At 29.9% G+C, this 26,953-nt stretch overlaps 2 protein-coding genes and 1 pseudogene across 2 annotated transcripts; 2 read left to right on the forward strand and 1 right to left on the reverse strand.

Annotated features, from left to right (window-relative positions):
- The first annotated feature begins 7,569 nt into the window (after positions 1–7,569).
- Positions 7,570–10,410, forward strand: LOC137815153 (probable trehalose-phosphate phosphatase J). The gene is made up of 11 exons (XM_068618217.1): positions 7,570–8,049; positions 8,144–8,284; positions 8,384–8,455; positions 8,574–8,666; positions 8,783–8,845; positions 8,928–9,029; positions 9,173–9,250; positions 9,349–9,418; positions 9,716–9,786; positions 9,872–9,964; positions 10,054–10,410. The coding sequence occupies exons 1-11, from the start codon at positions 7,798–7,800 to the stop codon at positions 10,120–10,122; spliced, it is 1,104 nt and encodes a 367-aa protein (XP_068474318.1). The 5' UTR covers positions 7,570–7,797; the 3' UTR covers positions 10,123–10,410.
- An 11,451-nt stretch (positions 10,411–21,861) lies between these two features.
- Positions 21,862–22,854, forward strand: LOC137815158 (PLAT domain-containing protein 3-like). The gene is made up of 2 exons (XM_068618222.1): positions 21,862–22,061; positions 22,159–22,854. Exons 1-2 carry the CDS (start codon positions 21,987–21,989, stop codon positions 22,675–22,677), a joined length of 594 nt encoding a protein of 197 aa, XP_068474323.1. The 5' UTR covers positions 21,862–21,986; the 3' UTR covers positions 22,678–22,854.
- A 757-nt stretch (positions 22,855–23,611) lies between these two features.
- On the reverse strand, positions 23,612–26,953 carry LOC137816120 (TPR repeat-containing thioredoxin TTL4-like; annotated as a pseudogene).

The following is a 26,953-nucleotide window of genomic DNA, read 5'->3' on the forward strand; positions in this document are numbered from 1 at the left end:
GAGCTATTTTTTGTCGTATATATATTTCATTTACCTCTATTATGGCATTGTTTTTAGTTGTCTTTCATATTATATACTCCTTCTTGATTCCTCTTTTCCCTGAATTATTTTGGCGTGGCATGGTGATACTATTATTCTTGATGTCTTTGGCATGATTCGCCACACGAATTTGGGTCTGACTGCACTTATGCTTCTCTCTTTACGTACCCTTCAGTCTCAACCAGATTCCATGCATGAATGCTGTTGCTTACGCATAATTATCTTTCACAAATTCTTTAGGTTTATGACGTTGGTGAAGGAAAAGAACACCAACCAAACGATTCATAGATGGTTTTCAGAGCACTGTGTGTTGTACTATTTTATTCCCATTGTAAAATGATCGAACAAGAAAGGGGATCGAGGGAAAAGGGAGACAGTGATGTTATCATCTACACCTGAAATTGGCATTGATGCAAGTTCTTGATTAGGACAACTCCCCATTTTTATTTAATCCAACCTCTCTTATTCTTATTCCACCCATCCTTCACAGCAATTTTTTCACCATTGATTTTACCTCAAGGTGGAATTTAGCAAGTCAAAAGCATGCTAATTCTAGACTCATAGACTTTTTCCAAATGGTTGGATTTCATTGCACTATGTAATTTGGAACCAACATGGCTACAAGGATATTTGTGAATGATCACTGCCTTCTTCGGATTTAGGAATTCATTTTTACTTGTTTGTAAAATTTCAAAAAAAATAAAAATTAAATAGAAACTAATTTTAGATATCAAAATAATTAGTTATTATTTGATTAAATTAGAGATTATTTTATAGATTAAAAAAATTATTGGTATTTAAAATAAAATTTATTATTAATAAAAATTTATAAAATATTTTTTAAATTGGTATTTAATCTCAAAGATTTTAACTACTTACTATTTTATATTCTAAATTAGTCTCTCCTAATCTTTTAGATACCAATTTAAAATCTAAAATATTAGATACTAAAACCTAGAGAGTTAATTTAGATATCAATTTAAAAATTATTTTATAATTTTTATTAATAATAGAAATCACTTTAAATATTAATATTTTTTTAATTTTTAAATTAGTATGTAATTTAGTTAATATAATAATTAATTATTTTTGTCTTTAAATTGAATTATTATTTAATAATTTTATTGTAATGTTTCACTTGTATAAAAAAAAAACTAAGAATTTTTGAATAATGGACCACTATTACAACCTATCTAGAAAGCTTGAAGCAAGTAAATGGTAGTCTCTTGTTTCCCACTGATTTTCCTAAATAAATACTATTACTAGGTAACAAAACATAATTCACAACTATTTGCAATATATACGTTATTAGCTTAATTCAATTTACTGAATATTTTCATTTAAAAAAATAGAAGTATATATTATGACAACAGATAACTATAATTATATGATTTATCTATAAAAATAGTGTTCATGATTTTGGATACATATGGAAACAGTCAATGATTCAACTGTTAAAGAAATAATTTTAGCTAAAATTATTACCAGAATTTGATTTCTCTTTATATGAGGGGAGATGTATAGTCAGGAAGTCATTTTACTAATAACGCATAAATATTTTGAAAACTCATTATTCAATTTTGATATATGTTTATATTTGAACAAGAATGTTGATTTATAAAGGTTAATCCTAAATGGTGACATTTTTTAGTCGTGTTTATATAAGAAAACATGCATAAAACATCATAGAAGTATTACATGAATTTCATCGAAGTAATGATGTAGAAGTAGATCTTGGTGTCACATGAGATGAGCACTATCATTATTCTATTGACAAAATCAATTAACACAAAGATAAACACGTGCGTTTTTCTGTGTACAATAAACCAGAGTCCCAAATTAATCTTTAAAATCATAAATGCTGAATAAATTTTTTTAAAACTTTTGAACCTCTTAATTTATAAAAATCCAACGATTTTAGTCCCCAGAAAGGCCATAATAAAATATTCTCTTTCAAATTCCAAAAAAGTTGTGAGTATTTTTATAAATCTTTCCTCTTTATATAGGTAATCATCCTAGTTGGATTTACATCCTGCAGAGTCATTTTAAGAAAAAGTAGTTTGAATTACTTTACTATAAAGAAGAATAATATTAGAGAAAAAGAAGATCATCAACGACCTCTCGATTGATATATTTTAAGAATTTTATTTTAAATGCTACTTAATTCATTAAAAATGATCTCATATATAAACTACAAAAGTTAAGAATCTCATCATAAATATAATATAATAGATAACCCAATAAAAAAAAAATCTCAATATTGCATTTTAATTAAATCCACGTTTAAAAAGGTTCTGATCTTGGTATAATCATATATAATATTTTATTTTCTTTCACGTATATTTTTTTATGTCTCCTTTTTGTTATATTACGTGATCAAACATATCTTTAAATTCCCTCTTTTTATATCTTTGATTGGAGGTATATATCAACCATTTTTTTCTATTTTAATGGCGATAGCAATGTTTGCCTCGTATGAGTGCATCATGCCGACCTGGAGCTTAGTAAGAAGTGTCTCTTTTCCATCACATCTCCAACTGTTTAAGTTCCAAAATATTTCAAAAATGGTTTAAAAATAATTTTGGATATATACAGTGATAAACAAAAGCAAAGATAAAGTAAGGGATATGTTTTTTCATCTCTTATCCAACATCATCCATATGCAAGCTTTTTGCAATAAAAAATGGGAAAAGCTTATGTCAAAAGAAGTAAAACATAACCAATGGTTCTTCTGGATGTGCCAAATGTACGTACAAAAAATGAAGTTACGTTCCATCAACCCTAATAACGAGTAAATTAGAAAAATGGGACCTCTTTTTCCTGTAATCATCTTTTGAGATAAAGCACCTCCTTCATGATGATGTCCCTTCACTGGTTAATTATGATCAAGATCTAGTTATAATTAATTCCGCCATCACTGAAAAAAAATAATGTTCAACTCAACAAGAGTTTCATATGATATATATCCATGGAAATGGAATGCATGGAGGGAGATAAAAGGCAGTGAGGATAAACCCACATTATTATAAATTCATGACGTCCTTGGATATCTCTTGAAAAAGTGCAAACTATAGTATATAATTAAATTGGTGTTTTCAACTTTTCATGTTGTCATTATTTTAGGATGATGAGTTTCGAGTTATTAAAGATACACCATGTTGCAAAACCACTTTTTTCTAGCAAGTAATATCTTCCGATTCAATTTCAAAAACTCATTCATGCGATTTCGAGTCATTGTGAAGATAATCCTCTTCATTTGTAATTTGTGCCCGTTTTTGTCATCTTTTTCTTTCCCTTTTTTGTACCTTACAAGTCATTTGTCTCCCTTCATTATGTCCAACTATAGCTACGTTCTCTTATCCTTACGTAAGATGATAGTGCATGCATGAATTCGATTTAAGTTACCCTAAAAAGTATACAGATATTGATGGTATTTATACATAACCAGAAGTTTTTTTCCCGCTCTAAAAATTATGTAGCATGCACACCAACTATAACTCACATGAATACGATTGTTAACTAATTTATTACATGAGTTTTTATTTCTCATTTGTGCAACTGTTCCTTGGGTCAAACATTGTTTTTTATTTAGGGTTTGATGGTTTGCAATTCTAAAATATGTTTATAGCTCGACAGATGATTATTTTGTTTATAAAGATTAAAACACTCATAAAATATTTATTTTATTTTATTTATATTTTGTTGATAAAAAAAATATTTTTTAAATTCTGCGCATGCAAATTAAACCAACTGTTTCAGCCGTCGAACACCAACCGCTATAACAGCTCAATCCACAAGTTTGCTGCTAGTCATAATCATGATCATATCATAATCAGATACGTATACAGATGCATAGTAAGATTGAAAAGTGTCCTTATAAGAAAATTCTGATAAACTTTCTCACTTTTCACTATGCTGGCTAAAAGAGATATCGTATGAGAGTTCTGTACTTGTTTTTATTGATATTGCAGGGTTCTTTCTCCATATTTCAAATTATTAAAGATCTTGAAAAAAAGTTAAGAAGGATAAACCAGAAAAATTAGCGAAAGATATGGAGACAAAAAGGAGATTAGGCATCAAATGATGACTAGATGTTACATTAAAAAGAAAAAGGAGATTGGAGGAATGTTTTTCATGGATTGGGGAAAGCAGAGAGATATGAAGAAAAATGATAATGAGAAAGAGATAAATGAGGGAAGAAAGTTTATATATTAAATCAGTTTTGATAGTAATAAATAATAAAAATGTCATTTTATTTATTTGTGGAAAGAAATAAATTCTTAGGATATCGTGTCCAAATTTGTTTCTTCTCAAGTACGAAGAAAACAGACACAAAACTTGGTGGTTGTGACATGCATGCATCTAGAACTGATAAACTAGATCAAACAAACATTAGTAATAAATTGTTTTATTCAGAAAGGATGGCTCACACTTTACCTTGTTCCTTTTTTCACCATAAACCAACCTTTGCCAATTTTTATCAGCAGATAAAGAGTACTGTAAGAAAAATATTTGACTATATATATATATATATATGAAAGGAATAATTCATTATAAAAAATTAGTGCGATTTCAGCATTAATGATAGAAAAATAATTATTTTTTCTGAATTTATTTAGTGATTAATGCTTCTATTTATTGGAGTGATTCCTCGCGTATTCTTTTGTGAGAAATGTTATTTAAAAATAAGTTGTAAAATATAAAAGTTTGAAATATAATAAATAATAATTTGATTAAAACACTACAAGAAAATCATGAAATAGAAACCAATTTTTAGAAACCAAAATAATTAGTTGCAATAGTAACTAAATTAAAGACTATTTTATAAACTAAAAAGAAATTTGGTTTCTAAATTAGTTTATACTATTGTTATTAGTCTATAAATTGGTATCTAATTAACAACCAAAGTTTTAATTACCAATTATTTAGTTTATACTACTGTTAAATAGTCTCTAAATTGGTATCTAATTAACAACCAAAGTTTTAACTACCAATTATTTAGTTTCTAAATTTGGTCTCAAAAACTTTGGTTGCTAATTAAATACCAATTTAGAAATTATTTAACAATAATAGAAACTAATTTAGAAACCAATTTTTGTTTAGTTTCTAAAATGTTCTCTAATTTAGTTACTATTGCAACTAATTTTGATATCTAAAAATTGGTTTTTATTTCATGATTTTCTTGTAGTGAGAGTTGTAGGCACATAAGCTAATATAATATAAATTATTTCATGAATTATTATATGAAATCAAATTTATTCATTTATATCATTTCTACATAATGTAGAATATATATATATATATATATATAAAAGTAAAAAGTTAAATAAATATTTATATATGAAATTTATATTATGTAATAAAAATTGATAAATAATTTTTATTTTACACATTAATAGATACTTAAATTATAATATACAATTTTTTTAACTATTAACAGATTATTTTAAAAAGAAACAATTTAAATGTAGTTTTGAGAAGACAGATTGAAAAAAAAATGCCTTCAAATAATTCAATATATTTTTGTTTGTCAATAAGTAGGTGTGAAATACATTTCTAAAACATATACTAAGGAATGTCTAAGTAGAAGAGCGAAATGAGTGAAAGTGAATTATAGTATAAACATAGATAAAAGTTATTACTTTTGAAATGTAATTTAAATAGATAGACATTACTAAAATAAACAGTAGAGGCAAAATTATTAAAAAATTTGTCAAAAAAAATATGAATAAAAAAAATCATTATTCCATGATTAGGTTAATAAATTTTATTAAAATGTTTTATCTTTAGAAAAAATGTCTTCATTCATTTAATTAAAAACATGTTTTCCTTTAATTAATTATCTTGAAAAATAATTGTCTTTAGTTTTCTTTGTACAATCAGAGGTACAAGTTTTAGAAGTGATGGTTGTTTCCTTTTATACATGCATGACTATGAATGACTAATGAAGCATTCATTGGTTTAAAAGAGTATGAAATTATTGTTGTGTTGATGCCTATGTATCTATAGACGTAATGTAGCACCAAACCATTTCTAAAACGCACATGCAACTACTACTTTTCTTCATTCCACTTTCGTTCGTTTTTTCTGCCATTCCTTCTTTTGTTGCATTCCATTTCTTAACTGCGTAGGCCTATTTTAGTTCTCAAAGCCCTATAAGGCCCAACCAAAATCCAATTAATAAAATATTAACTAATGTCATTAACAATTAATGATTGCCCACTCAATTATATATGCTTCGTCACATTCTAATTTATACAATTATTACGTTAATTATAATTAAACTAAGATAATCATTGGGTACTTTTTTATGTCGGCTACATATGCCACAATTTCTTTTCACACTTTCAATATATCATTCATTGGGTGCGTGGTAAAAATATATTTGACCAATATTTTCTTTTTTTTGCTTGTGATATATTCACATCTTTTATATAAGTATCAAGACGTTAACTCATACGAGATTGTTAACAATACATTATTTATAAAGTGAATAAAATCCCGATTTTGATTTTCTTAGTGAATCCAAAATGTACTCAATACAAGTGACGTAACGCAACACATCATTAGTTAGTAGGTTAATTGAGCTGGCTCATGAAACTTGTCTTATATCTATTAAAAAAATAATACGGTTTAAAAAAAATGCATTTTTATTAACAAATTCAAATATTTTGAAAGATACATATTGCACTTAGGTACATTCATCACTTAATAGAGTTTAGTAAATGTAGGTGAATTGTAGAAACATATGAATTGAGAATCTTTAAAAACGACAATATAGATTATATCAAATTTTTCACAATGGTACAGTTGAAGACGTGATTATGAGTAATGAACAAAGTTTGAGAGATAAGTTTTTCATATTTTGATTAGTGTTTTGAGCCAATGATTTATGTGAGATCTATAAAAAATTACATGGTAGTTCTTTTAATGAGTAAAAAAATTTGAATGACTTAATTGTTTATATTTATAGGTGAATGTGTTACCGACGTCTTTATATTAGTTTTATTAGTGTAAGAAGGTTAAAGAGAAATGTGAAATAAGTTAAACTTTTGTACAATAGTTGAGATATTTTTGAAATACCTCTTATATATTTATTGTTTTTTTTATTAAAAAAACTAAAGTTTATTTTAATTATGAAATATTTATCCAATGATTAATAAGATAAGTTGATAATCTGTATGTTTAATCGCTTAAGAAGGTGTATTTGCGTTTATTGAAAGATCACATGGCATGACACGTATGTATGTATACGTATGTATAATGACATGCAGAGAACACAAGTATCGTTGTTCTTTGTTGCCATAGTTTAAAGATGTACAGTGACTTAAATAAGCATTTGTCCGTAGTCAAACACACACGAAGTAAAGAGGAAAGAAGGAGTACGGTGGGGACCACAGTGATATGGGGTTGGCAACGTCGTGGGCCCCCCGAGTCCTATGGAAGGCCATCGTGGGTCCCACCAAGGTGTTTTGGAGCTTCTGTTTTCTTAACTATAAATTCAGTGCAGGGGACTCTGCCTCCTCCCTCATCTCACTCCTTTTTTCTTCATTCACTCCTCAAACTTCTCTTCTTTCTCACAATAATTAAACCACACTTGAAGTTAGTTGGTTGGTTAGTTAGTTGCTTCCTCTCAAACGTAAGCTAGTGTCTCAAACTTGGTTTAATACTTAACCAATTGCCAAAAACATATACACCCTTTCAAAAAAACATAAGCGAGTGTTGGGTTTGTTTTTTCGGAGAGATTATTGTGTCAAAATGACGCAGCAGAATGTGGTAGTGTCTGACACCAAATCTGGAGTTCCCCTAACAGTTTTTCCAACACCTGCACAAAAAAAGCCACCTGCAGCACCAGGAGGGTACATTTCTATTTCAAGGAGGAGGGTTTTGAAGAACCTTGAAATCAATGGAGACCAAAGAATCAATGCATGGGTTGAGTCCATGAGAGCCTCATCTCCAACCCATCTTAAATCCACACCTTCTTTCTCTCAGGAGCAAAACTCTTGGATTGTGAGAACCACTCTAAAATCAACACACTTTTTTATTTCACCAAGTTCAAATTCCAGCGCTGGATCTAACATATGTTTTCATGATTGCCAAACAGCTTCACCATCCGTCGGCATTAGACATGTTTGACCAAATCATTGACGCGTCAAAGGGAAAACAAATTGTCATGTTTCTGGACTATGATGGAACACTCTCCCCAATTGTTGAAGATCCTGACCGTGCCTTCATGTCTCATTCGGTTAGTTTCATTCTTTATCATGTTTCACAACCTTGGACTTATTATCCATATTGTCTTATAAATCTACAAGACTGTTTCTTGTGTGTATGTTTTTACCAGATGAGAAAAACAGTGAGGAAACTTGCTAGGTGTTTTCCTACTGCCATAGTGACTGGCAGATGCAAAGACAAGGTACAATATTATTTGGGTTAGAGTAAATTCTCGTGCTTTTGTTATGTACTTCCTCTTCTCCCTTTTCTTTTTCCTTTAATTCTCTGAACTAACACGAGGGTAGCTTTGGAAACAACAGGTATACAATTTTGTTCAGTTGGCAGAGCTATACTATGCAGGAAGCCATGGAATGGATATTAAAGGGCCAACAAGAAGCTCCAAATACAACAAAGTGAGTAGCTAACTGTAGCCTACGTACACCTTATTTATTACACTGCATACATTCTTAACACCTAACATGTTCAAATTCATGGAATCTCATAATTTTACATTGGTTGTGGTCCTTAGGATGCCAAAGCTGAGGCAATTCTTTTTCAACCTGCCAGCGATTTTCTTCCCATGATAGATGAGGTTCGTCTAGACAAGTTAAATGGGTTTGTTTCTACAATGTTAAGATTACATTTTGTAATTTCCTTTGGGTGAAAAATTTCAGGTGTACCAACAGTTGGTTGAGAAGACCAAATCAACTCCTGGAGCCATGGTTGAGAACAACAAGTTCTGCCTCTCTGTTCATTTTCGTTGTGTTGATGAAAAGGTGCAAACTATAAACTATGAAGCCAACCATGTTTCAGACAGTTGCTATAACTATTTGCAGTGTTTTTGTTCCTGCCCGAATTTCTTTTCTTTTTTACATTTCTCTGTTCACGAAAAAGTCTAAACCAAATGCACTATACATAGAAATGGAGTGACCTGGCACGCCAAGTGAAATCAGTTTTAAAGGAGTACCCCAAGCTTCGACTTACCCAAGGAAGAAAGGTGGGCCATGTTTCTGTTTTCTTCTTTTCTTTATCTATTTTCTTGCCATGTTAATTACACAGAGATGAATCTTTTTCATAGCCATTTATTTTACACAGGTGCTAGAGATTCGTCCCACTATTAAATGGGACAAAGGAAAGGCCCTGGAATTTTTATTAGAGTCCCTTGGTGAGTTTTTGTTTAACACGCTCTTCATTTTAGTTTCACAATTCAACATGTGCTAAACATATTTTATGTAACACGTATTACTGATGGCTCAAAGTCACGTACAAGTCTATGATGCTCTTCAGTTGTTGGATAACTCTTCATAGTTTTGACTTCTACAAATAAATAAACGGAAACTCCCATGCCCTACGTGATTACTTTACTCATTAAACATTGTTTCAACACGCGAGAATCTTAATTTATATTGAAATTTGTTTTAAATTGTCCACCATCGTCTCAATTACAAATAATTTTCCACAGGTTTGGCCAATTGCAGTGACGTCTTTCCTGTTTATATTGGCGATGATCGATCCGATGAAGATGCTTTCAAGGTATCCAAAGATCTCAATTATTGTTTTTTCTTAATAGTTATAGCTGAAACAAAACTAAATGGTTTCCCATTTTTTCAACGAGCAGAAATTGAGAGACAGAGGACAAGGTTTTGGCATTCTTGTCTCCAAATTTCCAAAAGACACAAGTGCATCTTACTCTTTACAAGAACCAAACGAGGTAAGCAGAATTTTCTCAGTTCATATTTTTTTTACACCATTTTATTCAATAAAAGTGATTAGTATTATTTATGTATTGATTTGTTTCAGGTGATGAACTTTCTTCAACGCTTGGTGGAGTGGAAACATATGTCCCAACGAGCACGTTCCCGGGTGTAAATGAGAATGTGAAATGACATGTACATCCCTATCCTGCCATAAAAAGGAAGTTCAGCTTGGTTATTAGAATGGATGTTTTGTATATTTTGTTCAGATCAGAACAAAAATGTATGGAAAAGGAAAGACAAAAGTGTCGTTCTTAGTTTGAAGTTGTCTACATTCACGTAATTAGCCAGTCATGTAGTAATGTAGCCTTCAGATGCAAGTCTGAATGGATTAAATTTTCTCTCTTCCTTGTTACATATTTATGAAAGTACGATCAACTATGGTTTCTCACTCATGCTTTAACTTCCTTGTCTTACTCTTAATTTCCATGTTACCTTCTTGCTTTCGATCTCACAAAAGTAAAGAGTGACAAACGAGAATCCTAAGGTTGACAACGTTTGTTTGTTTGTTCGGAAACTAGGAAAAACTTATTTAGGTGTATTCTCCTCTCCTCTACGAAACAGTCCATGGAAAAGGAATGTGACAAGCTATTAGATTATGACACCTTGAATAAGCTTATGAAGTGATAGTCTGTGTTCACCATTGGAACATGAAGTGAAAGGAGTGATGTCGTTTCACATCAATCATATCTGTTGCTTTAATAAAACAAAAAACACAAGAGAAAGTGGTCGCATGGCTGAATTGATGCAGCTCTTTCTCGATCATTCTCAATTATTGGTTTCCTTCTCTGCAAGGATATTTTTTTGTCTTGGTTAGACTTAGACCGGTCGTAATAATGGACATTAATCTTCTGTAAAAGCAAGTTGAGTACTGATATGGAAAAATAAACTCAAGTAATATTCTAGAGCCAGTTAATCCCTAATATGCAATGTTGTCTTAACACACTCGTGCATAATCAACAAGAACTAATATGCAATATAATAGTAGGCTAAACAGATACCCTTCAGTTTGAGATAAGATCCATGACCATTAATAATTATGGATTGAATACTCGGAGACTGAAGCATGAAGAGGGGCCCTGATGAACTATACCTTGTTACAAGATTTCTGAAGCTGACTCAAAAGTTTGCAGTTGTGGGTTAGGCCGGGTTGGTGCTCAAAGAAGGGCATGCCATCATTAGTGAAGGTTTCAATCAATGTTTCTTTGTCCGTACAGAGATTAAAAATCTCATGTCTTTCATTCTGTGATGCAGTACTGACATTTCTGAATGCTCCTTTTAGTTCTAGAGGTAGCATCATGGAATCATGTACTGCAGTAGACCAACCAAACGAAGACAGAGAAGCAACAGAAAAGGGAGTAACACCAATACTCACAGGTAGTTACACCAATAAATTAAGTCTTGGTTTGATTCTAATTCAGCAATCTTTGGATACTGCAGTGTTTGTGAATTATTTAGAGATGCAAGTTGAATGGACAATTAAGTTTTTAAATCACATGGCGTTAAATTCGGAAACAAAACTTGGTGTCCCATGTATGAAAAAGGTGCTTCGTTTTTACTTATTGGTAACAGATACCGATGCTGAGTCTCTGATGAAGGAAAGGTGAGAAAGGTTTGTTTTGGTATAATTCCATTCATTATCGTTAATCGACCTATGTATCTAATGTAATATTATCGTACAAGTTATAGAATTTCAATCAATTAGTTTTATTCATTTAAGAGAAAATCATCACAATAAATAGAAGGTTAAGATTTGGTCTATATACACTCTGTGACACTCTACATAAAAGATCATCTAATACACACACCTTAACCACCTTGAATATTCTAAATCGGAAATAATCTATATTCTTGTTTGGAAGAATAACAAAATGCCGGCTTTGTTTAAGTAGAAATGTGAGTTGGCATCATATATTATAATAACACCTTATAATACAAATAATCACAGGCCATGTGAATTGACCACACATATTATACACATGCACAAAAGCTGTGCCCATATTAAACAAGAAATATGGTAAAAAAAAAATCCACTTGCATAATGTAATGACCCTGAGATTATAGGTTGGTTTGTGTATGTTATGCAGAGAGGAAAATTGGGTAATTCGGAAAAGAAGATTGTAATATTGAATTTTGAAGGAAACTAAAAGGAGGAAGGTTAATGATTTGGTTAGGTTAGTGATAGTTAAAGTGTAGTGTTGGGTTAGGGAATCTGGTTGAAAGAAGAGTTGGAATCCACTAAAAGTGAGATGTTTGATGGGAAGAATAAGATTAAGATAGATAGATAGATATTTGAAGAAGAGACAATTCACAAAGCCTCTCCTTCTCAGACGTGGAAAGAGGAACTCCACTAGATTTCTCTCTATGATTGATGCCTTCGCTGAATTAAACTAAGGTTTTTGTAACTTTCAATTATTGGCCAGTAGGAAAAGTGGAACATATACCTTTCTCCACCAATTCTACTGCTCCCCTTCTCTACTTTTCTTCCATCCAATTCTGACACACCCAAAATGTTACTCTATACTCGAAAATCAAGTCAATGCATATTTACAATGATAACAATAGGAAAATTTTACTTAATCCTTACAAATAATAAAATCGTACACGATACTACATATTTATAAATAGATAGTGATATAAAATAGGTGATTTGATAAGTCTTTGAAGTTATTACAAACTAAACTCGTAAAAGAAACTATATATTTATAAATAATTTGATAATAGTTTAATAATGGTCAGGAATAAGTGATATGATAAGTTTAATTAATTTTTATTAAGATAAATCTTAAATAACTTTAAAATAATTTTAAGAAGTAAACTTTTAGTCAAATTCCATTTTATAAAATTGGTTTAAAATATAAAGTTTGCACTTACTTATATTTTATAAAATATTTTTATCTTATTTATAGTTGACGTGAGATTTTCAACACTAATATTAAATTTATATAAATGATATAATTCAATTTTGCAAGTTGAGGTACAAGATTCACATTCTCTAGCATTTTAAAAACGAGAAACGACCCTCTAAACTATTTCTACGAACTTAAATAAACTTTTCAAAATACATGTTTTTCAGACATTTAGTATGGGAGATGGTGACACTTACTTAACTTACAACAAAAGTTAGAATAATCACTAATTGTACCTCTGGAATATATTCAAGATTAAATATTAAAATATGGATCTTGTCAAATTTTCCTATATATTGAAATATATAAAAATTAAATTAAAATCCTACAAAATAACTTCTTCAATGCAAAACATAATGCATGACATTCAATATATAATTAAACTGAGATGTGCTAACTAATATCTTAAGAACATTTCATAAATTAACAAATAGAGAATTTTTGTTAAAATAAATATGATGGCGACCCATTAAAAATTAAAAGTGTGTTAGTAACACTTTTATCAAAACATTTATTTATTTTATTAGGATTTGTATAACCTTTGATTATAAGTTTAAATTTAATTTCTGAAAATAAAAATAATTTTAAATTGAATATATAAGTATTATTACTTACTTGAACACTAAATTATATATAGTTTTAGTCTCTTGCAATTATACAAGTTTTTCAACTTTCAATTGCCCAAATTAACTCATGCAGATATCTTTATGGTAATATTTTGCTTACTTGCCCTAATTACACTCTTAATCTTTCACATTTACAATCCTAAGAAAGTATCATGTTAGCGATTTTTTGACCTAACAGAGTTTGATTATATTTTGTAAAAGTATATTGCGTTAAATATTTACTTAAATATTATATTGTCTCAAATAATTATCTAAATAGTAAGATTTGCCGTAGTAGCTTAGAATATGGTTCCATTTTGAACTTGTTTTTTTTTATTTAAAAATAAAGAAAAAATAATTGATAATTTTGAGTTTCTAAAAAAATTATTTAAACAAATTAACTTTAACAATAATTTCTTTAAAAAATTATTTAGAAAATTAATTATATAGAATATAATAATTTAGAAAAATAATTATTTACAAAACACATATTTTAAGCAGTAATTATTTTTAAAAAAATATGCAAATAAGAAAAATTTGTTAACAAATTAACATTTATAATTTTTGAGGTAATTTATTTTTGAAAATTTTATAGAAAAAAGGGTTTTTTTTAAGAAAATAGTTGAAAAAAATTATATAATTTCAATTATTGATTTGTGACTAGTAAGTATAATAATTATAATATTTATAAATGAGTAATTATTTTTGTAAATAATTATTCAAAGAAAATTAATAAATTATAAAAATATTTTTTTATAAAGAACACTATTCCTTAATTTGTATCCATATTGTTATTATCGTAATTATTTTATTAATAGTGTATGATCATAAAAAAATTTAAAATTGTATAAATAAATTTTTTGAAAGTTGACTTAGAATAGTTTTTCAATATATAATTTTCTTTTGCATTTTTTACATTTACATCTACTTAATCTGTATTTTATTTATAAATAAATAATTATTAATATTTTTTTAATTCAATACAAAGCTAAATAATCACTTACCTAAATATCTAATTTCCTAACAAATTAAATTTACACATTTTTAATTTATCAATTAATTAGTTCTCAAAATAACTACTTTTCTAAATTATTATTTTTTAAATATATTTATTTCTCTAAAATATTATTTTTCAATATAATTACCTTGCTAAATTTTTATTTTTTTAAATATATATTTTTATAATTTTATTCAAAATTATTTATATCTTTTTAAGATAATATTTAAAAAAAATAAAAATTAGATTAATTATTTAACACAGTATACTATTTTGATAAATATTTGATATAATAAATTTTCTAAGTGTGGTGCTATCTTGGTGAAAATTTCTATGTTAACTATGTTTTATGTAATAATTTAATTATCACATATGTCATTACAATATCTTAAATTTAAAAAAAAAAAAACAGTGAAAGAACAAGAATCAGACAATAAAATACTTGAAATCCAATTCAATTAAACTGAGAAGATTAAAATTAGACAATGGTATCTTAAAAAACTAAAAGCAATACAACAAAATCTAGTTTTAAATATAAGAAAAAAGTCCTGAAAGATGATGAGTTTTTGAAGTGTGTATTTATAGAAGTGGATGAAGTATTTGAAGCAATAATGTTGTTGAGAAAGTATTAGGAAGCTTAGCAGAGGAAGAGTGGCATTGACATTGAAGGTGTCAGAAGCTTAGCTGGTTAGCAATGGTGTTTGATTACACGTGTTTGGTTGTGACTGCTGCAAAACCAAAAATGCTGTGTTCGTTTCTTTGGGGAATCGCTCCCCGCTTTGAGGGTCGAGCCCACAAATGACTGCGAATACCATCGTTTTCTCACTTCTTCCCACATAACTAATTATTTCTCACTCATTATCTACTTCATTAAGCTATAAAATATTACCTTACTTGAGTTTTTAGTGCTTCTGTCTGCTAAAGTCTAAATTCCTTCCCCACATGGGCCTCCATGTGATCCCTTAAAATGCTGCTACTACCTACTTTCTTATAATCACTTCTATTATTACCTTTTAATTATACCATACTTCAAACCTCCTTCAACTATACCACCACTGTTTCAATGTCTCTTCCTCAGTGGTGATGTTCCAGTGTACACAATCACGTGCATTCAAACAATTATTTTCCCACTCTTACGTGTTCATACACCACTGGCTCATGACAATGGGATGGTGGGGGTAAACAACTACGTGGCTCCACGAATTACATATGGAAAATATACAAATTGAAAGGCATTTATGCAAATACTATACGTGCATGCAACTTCTACGGGATAACTGTGAGAATGAGCTCATACAATTCAAATCATTCAAATCCAAAGGTAAGCAGAAAACCCTTACTCAAACTATATATAGTTGTACACAAAAAATATTGTTCTCCTTCGTGTATTTGGGTATAGAAAATGATTGTTGTACTCAAACTATTATAGTGTTCAATCTTCCTCTTCTTAATGGGTATTATCGGATTAGGAAATATGTTCATGTTTAGATTTACGTTAAGTAACCTTTAATTATAGATTAACTCTGCTGACTTCAACTTATGACTCGTCGTCATGGGTCAGTCGGTCACGCTCTACTTCGCAACTTTCGTTATCGTAAGTGAGTGATCAAATGATCTGTAATGCTGACCGATCATCGGATCCATAAATTTTGCTAAAAAGAAAACCCATAAACTTAGTATTTAATACATGAATCTTAGGTACATATTTGAATTGTATGCTCTCTGTGAACTCTTTGAAATATGCTATACCCCATCTGAGTTCACTCATTTCCTTTCATGTGCACCTCTTGGCTCATTAAAATCCCATGACTTATTTTGATTGTATATGCAAGGAAAATACAGATTTATAATGATTATTGATGTAACCTCCCTCCCCCAGTTTTCCCTGGTATTGAAAAAGGAATAAAACATGTTTTGCTGTTACAATGACTGGTTCCACTAGGCATGTGCCATTGTATTATTCATGCTCTAGCACAGTCACCAAAAGGTGGAAGGCCCCTTTCATCACTACAAACCACGCTTATTTTAAACTTTCAATACTCCTACTTTCTTCATAATCAACAACTAATTTAAACATCTTACTCCTTTAATCCAACACTCCTTTTCCCTCTTTTGCCTTCCAGAAACTTTCATTTTTCTTTTTCTCAACCTTATATATATATATATTTTTTTTTTAATAAATCTTCGCATCGCTTCTTTAAATTATTGTAAACTTAAACCGTAGAATATAAACATTAACACGCATGGACATATATACGTGTAATAATTTTTAAAATGTAGAACATAGTAACACATATTTATATATTACATAATTATATAAATTGATAATAAAGATTTATGTGCAGAAGTATGTTTCAGATTTTTAGCAGAAAGATGTTTTTAATGGTGATGCAAAATGATTTGTTACTTATTTTTATAATCATATTAAAAATTTATATAATAAATTTAAGTTTTTTTTTAAAAAATTAATCTATTTTTCCGTGTTAAAATTGTTAAAAATCTAACAAAAATTGAACATTTCACTGTTAGATGTTTTACAAGTGTCCGTATTTGATACATATGTTCGATACAGACACACTATTTAAGAGGTGGATATGAAATAACTCATTTTTAACTTTATATTTTCACATTTATTTTTGTACCTCGTTTGAAACATTTAAAAATAATTGAAATGGAAGTTGAGACTGGTCCTTATCCAGGAAGAGACATGGATCTTGGGTTGGAATTGGAGCTTTTGATAATTAAGTTCCTTCCATCAGCATGGGAATCTCATCAACTGATTTAAGTATTCTTATCAATTCTAATAAATATAATCTCTGGCTATTACCCTTTGGCTAATTTTTTGGGATTTTTTTTGTTGTTGTCAACATGCACATATAATATATTTTAAGACGACTAGAACTAAGACCTTTATTTCCCACCTTTTTTTCTTGGATATAAACACCCACTTGCCTTTCAATTGGAATAAAGAAACCCAAATCTCACTCACCACTCCCAAAAACTGCACAATATCCACACCCATTGGCTTATGTTGCTTCTGTTTTACAACAAGGTGCTATCTTCAAAGTGTAGTGTTTATCTTTTCTTTCAAATCAAGAAACATTGGTCTATTACATAAATTTCCACAAACATTTTCAAAAGAGAAAAATAATTTAATTAATTAAATTAATATATGTTTATGAATCAAAATAATATATGCCTAAAAAATATTTAATTTTTCTTCCTAGCTAATTTTTTACACAATCTTTCCTTCTAACTTTTTCATCCCAAAAGTTTTTATAAAGAAATTACTCAAACACACCTATTATAAGTGACTTAAATCTTCTAATTTCCTACATATATTTACTATTATTAATTATTAATATGATTATTGATATGGTGATTTACAAAATCACTCCGTTTACCAATCGGTGAAAAAGATATGTCTAACTCAACCCCATAAAACCGGCTCATGAAATGAGGTGAAGTTTGCACCCACTTATATATTATAAAAGACTCTAATCTCTAATCGATTTGGGATCTCCAACACATTCCCTCACGTCGAGACTGCCAACTCTTGGTCCGATAGCGGCCGATTTTGGGTGGCACGATAGACCCAACACAAACCCTCGTTAGGATAGGTTCGAAATGACTCTGATACTATATTATAAAGTGGACTTTAAGTCTAACTTAATCTCATAAAATCGACTCATGGGATGAGGTTTACACTACCTTAAAATGAGTAAATGAATGTACTCATGTGAATCCATAAAAATAAAACAAAGCCGGTTGATTTTGAATTCGGTATGATGAATATTTTTCAAGTAAATAAAAAGCACTGGGATCCTCTGGACTGTTATGGGATCAAGTCCCATGAACAATTCCAGTTACATTAAAATTGTCCTCTTTGACAACTCCATTTTTATTTAGAACAAACAACAGTGTGAAAGCATCTGAAATGTTCAAAGTATTTCCCACAATATGCGAAATGAAATAAAGAAAACAAAACACGAGCCAGCGATTTGAAGAAAGTGAACTCACAAAAGTCTAAATTTAGGAAAGTAGATATAACCTTTTATGGTTATATAATTATAGCTTTGGATTACTCGTCTCAGATAGTTCCAAAATTTGCCAGGTCAGAAGGTTTCCAATGTTATGGTCCTGCTACTGAATGACTCAATATTGTATCACTAAATTACTAGAAAACATTAATTTATGCTAACTTTGGTATCATGAGTTTGATTTGGAGAAACCAAAACAGTTTTCGACATTCGCGTGATGTTAAAAATGGTCAATTTGAACAGTAGGTCAATTACGTTATCCAAGTTTATAGAATGTTCGTCAAACAAGACACTCTTTTCTTAATACTTGTATGCGGCTTTGTTTGAAGTTCGATTCATGGCTCAAAATATTAAAACCGATTCTTATACCAACATTAATTTAAATTTGAACAGTGTTGTAAAGATATTTCCAAAATGGCTGCTAAACAATATTCGAACAAGTTGAAGTAACAGTGACCATATCTCGGAAACAATAGAAATATATTTAGAGAATCCTTGTAATTTGTTTGAATGGAGTGGCGAAAGTGGCATAAGTCCTAGTTTGAGAAAAATTGTGCAAAGGTTTACTGTTACCTGCTATAACGTTTCCAATGAGGTAACAAACAAAGAATATGCTATAACCTTATTCCAATTCCTCAAATTTTACAAATTAGGATACGATAGGGAACTGTTGCATGGCACGTTATGTCTTCATGAATTATTTAACGTAGATGTCGTGTCATGGTATCACTGTTCTATTTAATATCTGTGATATTCTGGAACGGGATTTGGGCTGGGTTCTCTGATACTACAACTATTTATTACTGTTCATTACCACGCATTTTACCACAACACTCATGCTTACAATAAACTCGTTTACGATTGTTCACTTCATTACGCCTTCAAATCATTCTTTAACGCTATAAACAACCAACATAACAAATATTGAATCCAATCATACATAAAAAATTATCTTTCGTATAACTATTCAACTAATTAATAGTTTAGTCACAAAATAATTGGTTTATGAAGCCGGTTATCCTTAACGCGATAAAAAAATCTCTTAACACGATAAAGACATCTCTTAATATAGATTTAAAATTAACATTTAAAATTTAATAGTTAATTAGATATTAATTTAAAATTATTTATCAATAATAAAAAATAATTCAAATATTAATAATTTTTTAATCTATAAGATAGTATATAATTTAATTAATATAGTAATTAATTAAATTACTATATTAACTTATAATTATTGATCTCACATTTATTTTAAATTAGAATATTAACTTATAATTATTTTACTTTTGAGAAAAAAAAATGTAGAAAATAAATAGTACAAAATTTGTTTTATTTATCATAAAAAGTTAAAATATTAATGTGAATATTTTATAACACCAAAATCATACTAACAACAGATGCATGGCGCCAAACACCCACCCATTTGCTTATATAAATAATAATCTAAACTTATTCAGTTTCATCCATAAACCCATTGGAAATTGTGTACAATAACATACAAAAAAAAAATATATAGTTATTGTTTAAGTAGCAATTAATGATTTCAACACCTGCTTTCAATTGTAAAATAAAGTCTTTAAACGTAAATTCTTTTGAATATTATTCGTTAGCAGAAACTAAATTGTTGCCCCCAGTACATCAACCATCAGTGGGGTATATGAAGAAAAAGAAACCTTTATTGTCAATATGTGTGCAAAAGTATGGAGGTGAGAGAAGAAAGTACGGAGGTGCAGCAAGAAACAGTCCAGTACCTGGTGCATAGACTAAACAAGCTAGGCCCAGTTTCATATAAGAAAACCCAAAAGAAGGCCGAAGCAGAACTTCATCAGGGTTTCTCGGTCTAGACTGATAACTTAGCGTTTTCTTTCTGCACCTCCATACTTTCTTCCCCCAACTCCATAATTCTTTTAATTTTTTTGACAAAAAATGGTTCTAAATATAATTTTGTTTATAATTTTAAATTTTTAAAAAATTATATAATTCCGATACACTTTTCACCTTTAAAAAATATTAATTTATTTTATTATAATTACATCAAAAATATTTATCTTGTATAACGTATAGGCCACAAAACAGTACATGTTAAATATTTGAGTTTATTTTGTTTTGTTATATATATAATCTTGTCCTTATTTAATACTTTGAAGAAACTTTTGTTAATATTTTTGTCTTCTTATTTTCGTACGATGCAGTTTGTTAATATTAAAATTTAGTTTACATGATTTAAAATTATTAAATCTCAACTCTTATGGAAAAGGTATTATTTTTTATTATAATTATTAGTATTATGAATTTAGCTTTATATTTCCTGTTCTCTGAATTTTAAATTACTTACCTTTTATTTAAACTAAACATATTCCTAAATTTATCTCTAAGTACAATTTCCAATAATAGATTAATTTAATCTTTATTACAGAAATTATTTCTGTAATTTGGAATGGCTGGGGGTTCATATTTTCAGTTGCTTGTTCTGGTCCCATTCACGTCGGCAACCATGGACCCCCTCTTTTTCATTTTATTTAATATATAATATAAATTATGCAAATTTCTATAAAACAAATTCTTAAATATATAATTAATCCAAAAATTAAAATATTTTTTATTTTCGTTATTGAAATTATTTCTTCAGTTTTCATCACTTAAAAAGGATTAAATATTATTTGTAGTTCATGTTATTATACAATACATATTAATATTTTATATATTTAATAAAAAATCGAATCATCATTCAAGAAATAAAGACCAAAATTAATTTATTTTATACAGGTAAATAATAATAATAATTTTACTTTTAGAAGATGAAGAACCAGAAAGATATAAAAAGGCCAAAGTCAACATACAAACTCAAAATATATCTAAGCCAGAAAAAAAAATAAGAATTTATTTGAAATCTGATATTTTTTCAAAATTAATTTATTTATGTAAAATGGTACCTTATGGCTATGACAACCATTTTGATGACATTAAATTGAGACAGCTACCAATTATTATTATGATACCAAATCGATGACGGAAATCTCAACCAGTGGAATCACAGGATATTCTCCATTCATTTTTAAAACTATAATTTATCTTATTATGTAAATTTATGATTTAGTCAATTTTCACAATCATACCATCATTTCATAATCATAAAATAGTTTTTTTTTATTACAAACTTTAATATAATTCATCATAGACAAATTAAAAAGAAAAATTATAAATGTATATTTCTCCATTCATTTTTAATATAATTATTTTGAAAAGAAAAATATATATTTTAAATATAAAACTCAACGAAATTCACGAGTTATAATAAATTAAAAAAAATGAATAATAAGAAGAAATAGGAAAGAAAATATTCAACAGCTATATTATTACACTCTGTTCATTGTTCATCAAACTTAACTCATCTCCCACTCCTTCTTCATCTTCCTCTCACTCGCATGGCTACCCCAACGCGCCTCCTCCTTCTGATCCTTTCTCTACTCTCGCTATGCTTTGTCTCAACCGTTAGATCGGTAAGCCTTCTTGTTACCTTACTCTTCATTTTTTATATTTATTTATCTTAATTTTGTCAAAAATAATAAAACAAATATTTATGTTAATTTGATGCAGGACGATGATTGTGTCTACACCGTTTATATTCGGACGGGCTCCGTCATCAATGGAGGAACTGATTCAATAATTGGGCTCAAGCTCATCGACGCGCTCGGCTACGGGTTATACATCACCAACCTCGAGGCCTGGGGCGGGTTAATGGATCCGGGTCACAACTACTTCGAGCGGGGCAACCTCGACATTTTCAGCGGTAGAGGCCCATGCTTGGACAGGCCCGTTTGCGCCGTCAATCTAACTTCGGACGGGTCGGGGCCCCACCACGGCTGGTACGTTAACTACATCGAGGTCACTTCGACTGGAGTCCACGCGCCCTGCTCTCAGTTGCAGTTCACGGTGGAGGAGTGGCTCGCAACCGACAGGTCGCCGTATCAGCTCTGGGCCGCATACAACAACTGCCCAAAAGTCTTGGGTGAGGCCCGTTATAAAGCCCAGATACGCGATGTTGTGGGCTCTCAAAATAGGCCTGGGTCGGGTTTCTCTGTTTTGGCCCGCAAACGTTCGGGAGTAGGGATGTAGTATTTATTAAGTGGTCGTTGTGGATGTGTTGTGAAACACGTGTTTTTTTGGGGATGCTCTTGTTACAATTTGTGTTTTGCGTTCTCCTTAACCTTGTTCTGGCATTGCTGAGAAGTACCACGTTGTATTTTTATTGTTTATTAGTATTGAATAAAGGATGTTGCGTTTGGAGTTTTATGTTGTGAGGTTATGTTCGAAAAAATGACAACTGCATTACATGTGTCCACAAAACTCTAAAAAAGGGAAACAAATTATTGAGTATACTTTTAGTAGCTTTCTTGGCTTATCTGTAACATTAGATTTTTTTTATAAATTGAATTACTCACGTTTGATCTTTGTACTTTTCAATTTTTAGATTGTGCTTTTATTTCATGTTTCATTTAAAATGAATAAATATGTGCGTGGCGTTATTTGGCATAGCTTTATAAAAGAAAAACATTGAGACGAGACTTTGAACAATGAAATATTTAATTTGATTTAGTTGATTTAAAAAAAAAATAGGAATGATGAAATTTAAAGAAATTATTAAATGAAATTTAAAAACATTAAGACGAGACTTTGAATAGTAAAATATATTTCAAATATAAGTGTGGTACAATTGATCCCAAAAGAATAAAGAAACTTAAAAAAGAGTTAAATGGGACACATATTTAGTTACTCCAAGCATTAACTTCAACATTTTCCTTTAACCTTGCACACATTTGAGTTTTTTTAAGAAAAAATCCAAAATGTTTTTTTTATTCATCTTCCATATCTGATGAAAAGAATTCATCTTTCAAAAAATATCTTTTTAACGATTCATTATCTTCTCATATATTTCGGATATTTCTCTTTGCTAAAGAAGATAAAAACAATTTTCTTGGATTTAATACTTACAACACTTTATATATCTACTTCACTATAATCTTTTATTTTTCTTACATGTTTATCACATTTACAATGTTTCATATGTCTCAGTTCTTTCAGGATCTTGATCTTGTTTCTCAATCTGTGTCTGAACTTTCAACAATGCTTGTTTTATTTCTTCATCTTCTGGTGTCTCTTTTAACAAGATTCTGTAATCTTGTATTGAAGTTTCCCATCTTTTCAACTATATAATTTCAAAACAAGCATCACGCAGTCATATTTATAGAAAGTTAAAACTTAAAAACATGTATTTAGAAAATCATTGAATAAAAATCAATTTTAAAGACAAAAAATAATTAGTTGTTATAGTAATTATATTAAAATTATTTTAAAAATTAAAAATATTATTGATTTTTAAATTAGTTTATAATATTGATAAATAGTTTTTAAATTTGTATCTAATTAGCTACCAAGTTTTAACTACCAATTATTTAGATTGTAAATTTGATAGCAAAATTCTTGGTAGCTAATTAAATATTAATTTAAAAACTATTTCTCAATAATAAACACTTATTTAAAAAACAATAATTTGTTTAGTCTTTACAATAGTATTTAATTTGGTCACTATAAAAATTAATTATTTTTTATTTTTAAAATTGGTATGATTTAGGATTTAAGGTTTAGAGTTTAGGATTTAGTAAAAAACGTGCCACAAAGAAGTGAATATAAATAGGATAGATGAATCACCTTATCACTACAATCTGCCCTTCTCAACCTAGCCTTCCTATAAGAGGGACGCAAGTTAAGGGCAATGGTGCAATCATCCATTGCTTTATCAAATTGGCCCAACTTTGATCTACAAGCAGCTCTATTGCACAGTAGAATAGAGTTATATAAATCATGTTCAAGGCCTTCTTCATAGGCAATGCAAGCCTCCTTAAAATTTGCTACCTTGAAAAGCTCATTTCCTTTTGCACGAGCACTTGTCACAGCTTGAGTTTTTCTTACCACCTTATGTGCTTCCTTACTATTAGGATCTGACTTAATTGCTTTTTCTACTCCTTCCAAGGCATTTTCAAACCTACCAAATAATGAATGTATACAAATCAAGAGAAGTGATGCAAAATTACTTCATTAACAATGCTGAAGTTTTAGCTAACCTGCCATTAACTAAATCAACTTGAGCCCATTTCACCAATAAGTTTGCATTACCAATTGGTCCAAAGAACTTAGTGTACTCATCAACTTCAAATTTTGGGCATTTTGACATTACTTTGTCTGCATCTTCATGTTTATGAAGCTTTAGTAGGGCTTCGGCTTGTAAGGTATATATCTTAATGACCAAAGAAAAATCATATTAACAAAATGGACACAAGTACACAAGGGTGAATAAGATAGAAACAAAACTCTAATACTTTGATTTACATAATAATGTAAAAGAAGTAGCAACTCACTTGTGGAGCAGAATCTGCACCAGATGATAGAATGATGTTGGTTTCAGTTATAAGTGTGTTCCAATCACCCAACTTAAGAGTCTTTGAACATTTGTTTAGATATACTTGGAGAATCTTTACTTTAGCAATCTCATCTGAATTAGCTTCTGCTCCAGCTTGTTTATAATGATACAAAGCCTTATCTGTTTCTCCTAATCTATAAGAAAAAATACATGAAAAGTAACACAAATTAGAAGTGATAGCAATTAACAATGACATGAAACAAAATACACATTCCACATATCAAAATGAAACATGCAAACCTACCTGAAATACAATTTTCCCAATCGATTGTGTGCTCTATGGTAACAAGGCTCAATTTGAATGGCTTCCCTGCATTCAAAAACAGCCTCCAAAAGCCTACCAAGAGCAGTTAGTGCAGCAGTTTTGTTATACCTATAAGTAGCCTTATTAGGGTCAATTTCAATGGCAGCATTACAAGGCTAATGCCTCGCAAAACCTTCCATTCTTGTAATCTTCATTGCCCATTATTTTCAATCGCTCAGGATCCATTTTTGTAGACAAAGTCCTGCATAGAAAATCTGATGGTTCCTTGCTTCGTTTGGTTTTTTTATTATAATTACTATTACCATATTCATGTCCTCTCTTTGAAACATTACCAACACTATAATTCATTTCACTGTAATATTTATGATCCAATCCACCTCCCCCTCCTCCGAGGTTACCTAAATTACCATACAACATCACATTGTTGGAAGAAGCTTGAGCAGGGCTATTACCTCTCTTGGACACTAGTTGATCATTGATCATGCTTTCAAGTTCATCAAAGATACCATCAACTTCTTTTGGAACCCTTCTTCCTTGATTCACATAACCTTGAGTGGGTGAGGGTTTTCTCCTTTTTATTTCATTCAAATTTTGTGGTTTCCCATGGCTAACAACACGAGTTGGCTTATGAGGATTGGAGATTGAATGAGATGAGGAGTTTGTAACATCATTATTTGAAACAAAATCTTTAGAACCAACACATTCCCATTTTTCATCTTTTGGTAAATTTTCAAAATTGTTGGCAATGGGAGAAGAACCTGCAGAGACTGATTTGTTTCGTCCAAATATTATTGTTATTAAGCCACAACCAGGTTTCCTCTCAGGTCAATCGCTCCTCATTTTTTTCCTTTCACGTTCTATTATCGTCATGTGTAACACAATATTTTACTTTTTTGTTTTGGCTGGTCTTTTTCTTTAGGCCATTCCCAAGAAAATTGATTTCTTGCAACTAAGAAATATAAAAAATAGTAACTTGAAAGAAATCAATTTAAATACAAAAATATATATAAAAATTGAATTGCTTAACCCAGGAGATAATTTACAATTTTTTTTTATCAGCAATAAAAAATAAATAAATGGGAACCACTTCAGGGTGGTCCAACCCTTATACATAAATAGCTATCGCCTTACCAACCTCCAACCAATGAACACCTTTCAACTAAATAAGGAACAACCAAAGCAACTCAAGAAAGCATTAAACAACCAGTCTCATACAATCCACTGGGTTCAAAACTCAGTTGGGATACGTAAAGGAATTACAACAGGACTTTGCAAAAATCCAAGACCAAACATTTACCTGAACTAGTGCAAATACCTCGAGCGCATCTACCACGCCCCTGTCGAAGGTCACCGAGATGTCTCCAAATTCCACTCACAACACCAACCCAAATCGCTCCCCAAACGTCATTAACCACATCAGAAGTAGAACACAACCTGAATTGTTGGAAGTTTACCAAAGGGTCCTTGTGAATAACAAACAACACTCCAAGCCACTCAAAACAAAGACACCACACCCGCCAGGTAAACTCGCAGACGGAAAACAGATGACAGGACGACTCTTCCACCTTCTCACACAAACCACACACCAGATTCTCAACCACCACCCCTCGCCTTTCCAAATTTACCTTAGTAGCAATTTTATTCTCCAT

Source organism: Phaseolus vulgaris, chromosome 1, assembly GCF_000499845.2.
Source record: "Phaseolus vulgaris cultivar G19833 chromosome 1, P. vulgaris v2.0, whole genome shotgun sequence".
NCBI lineage: Eukaryota > Viridiplantae > Streptophyta > Magnoliopsida > Fabales > Fabaceae > Phaseolus > Phaseolus vulgaris.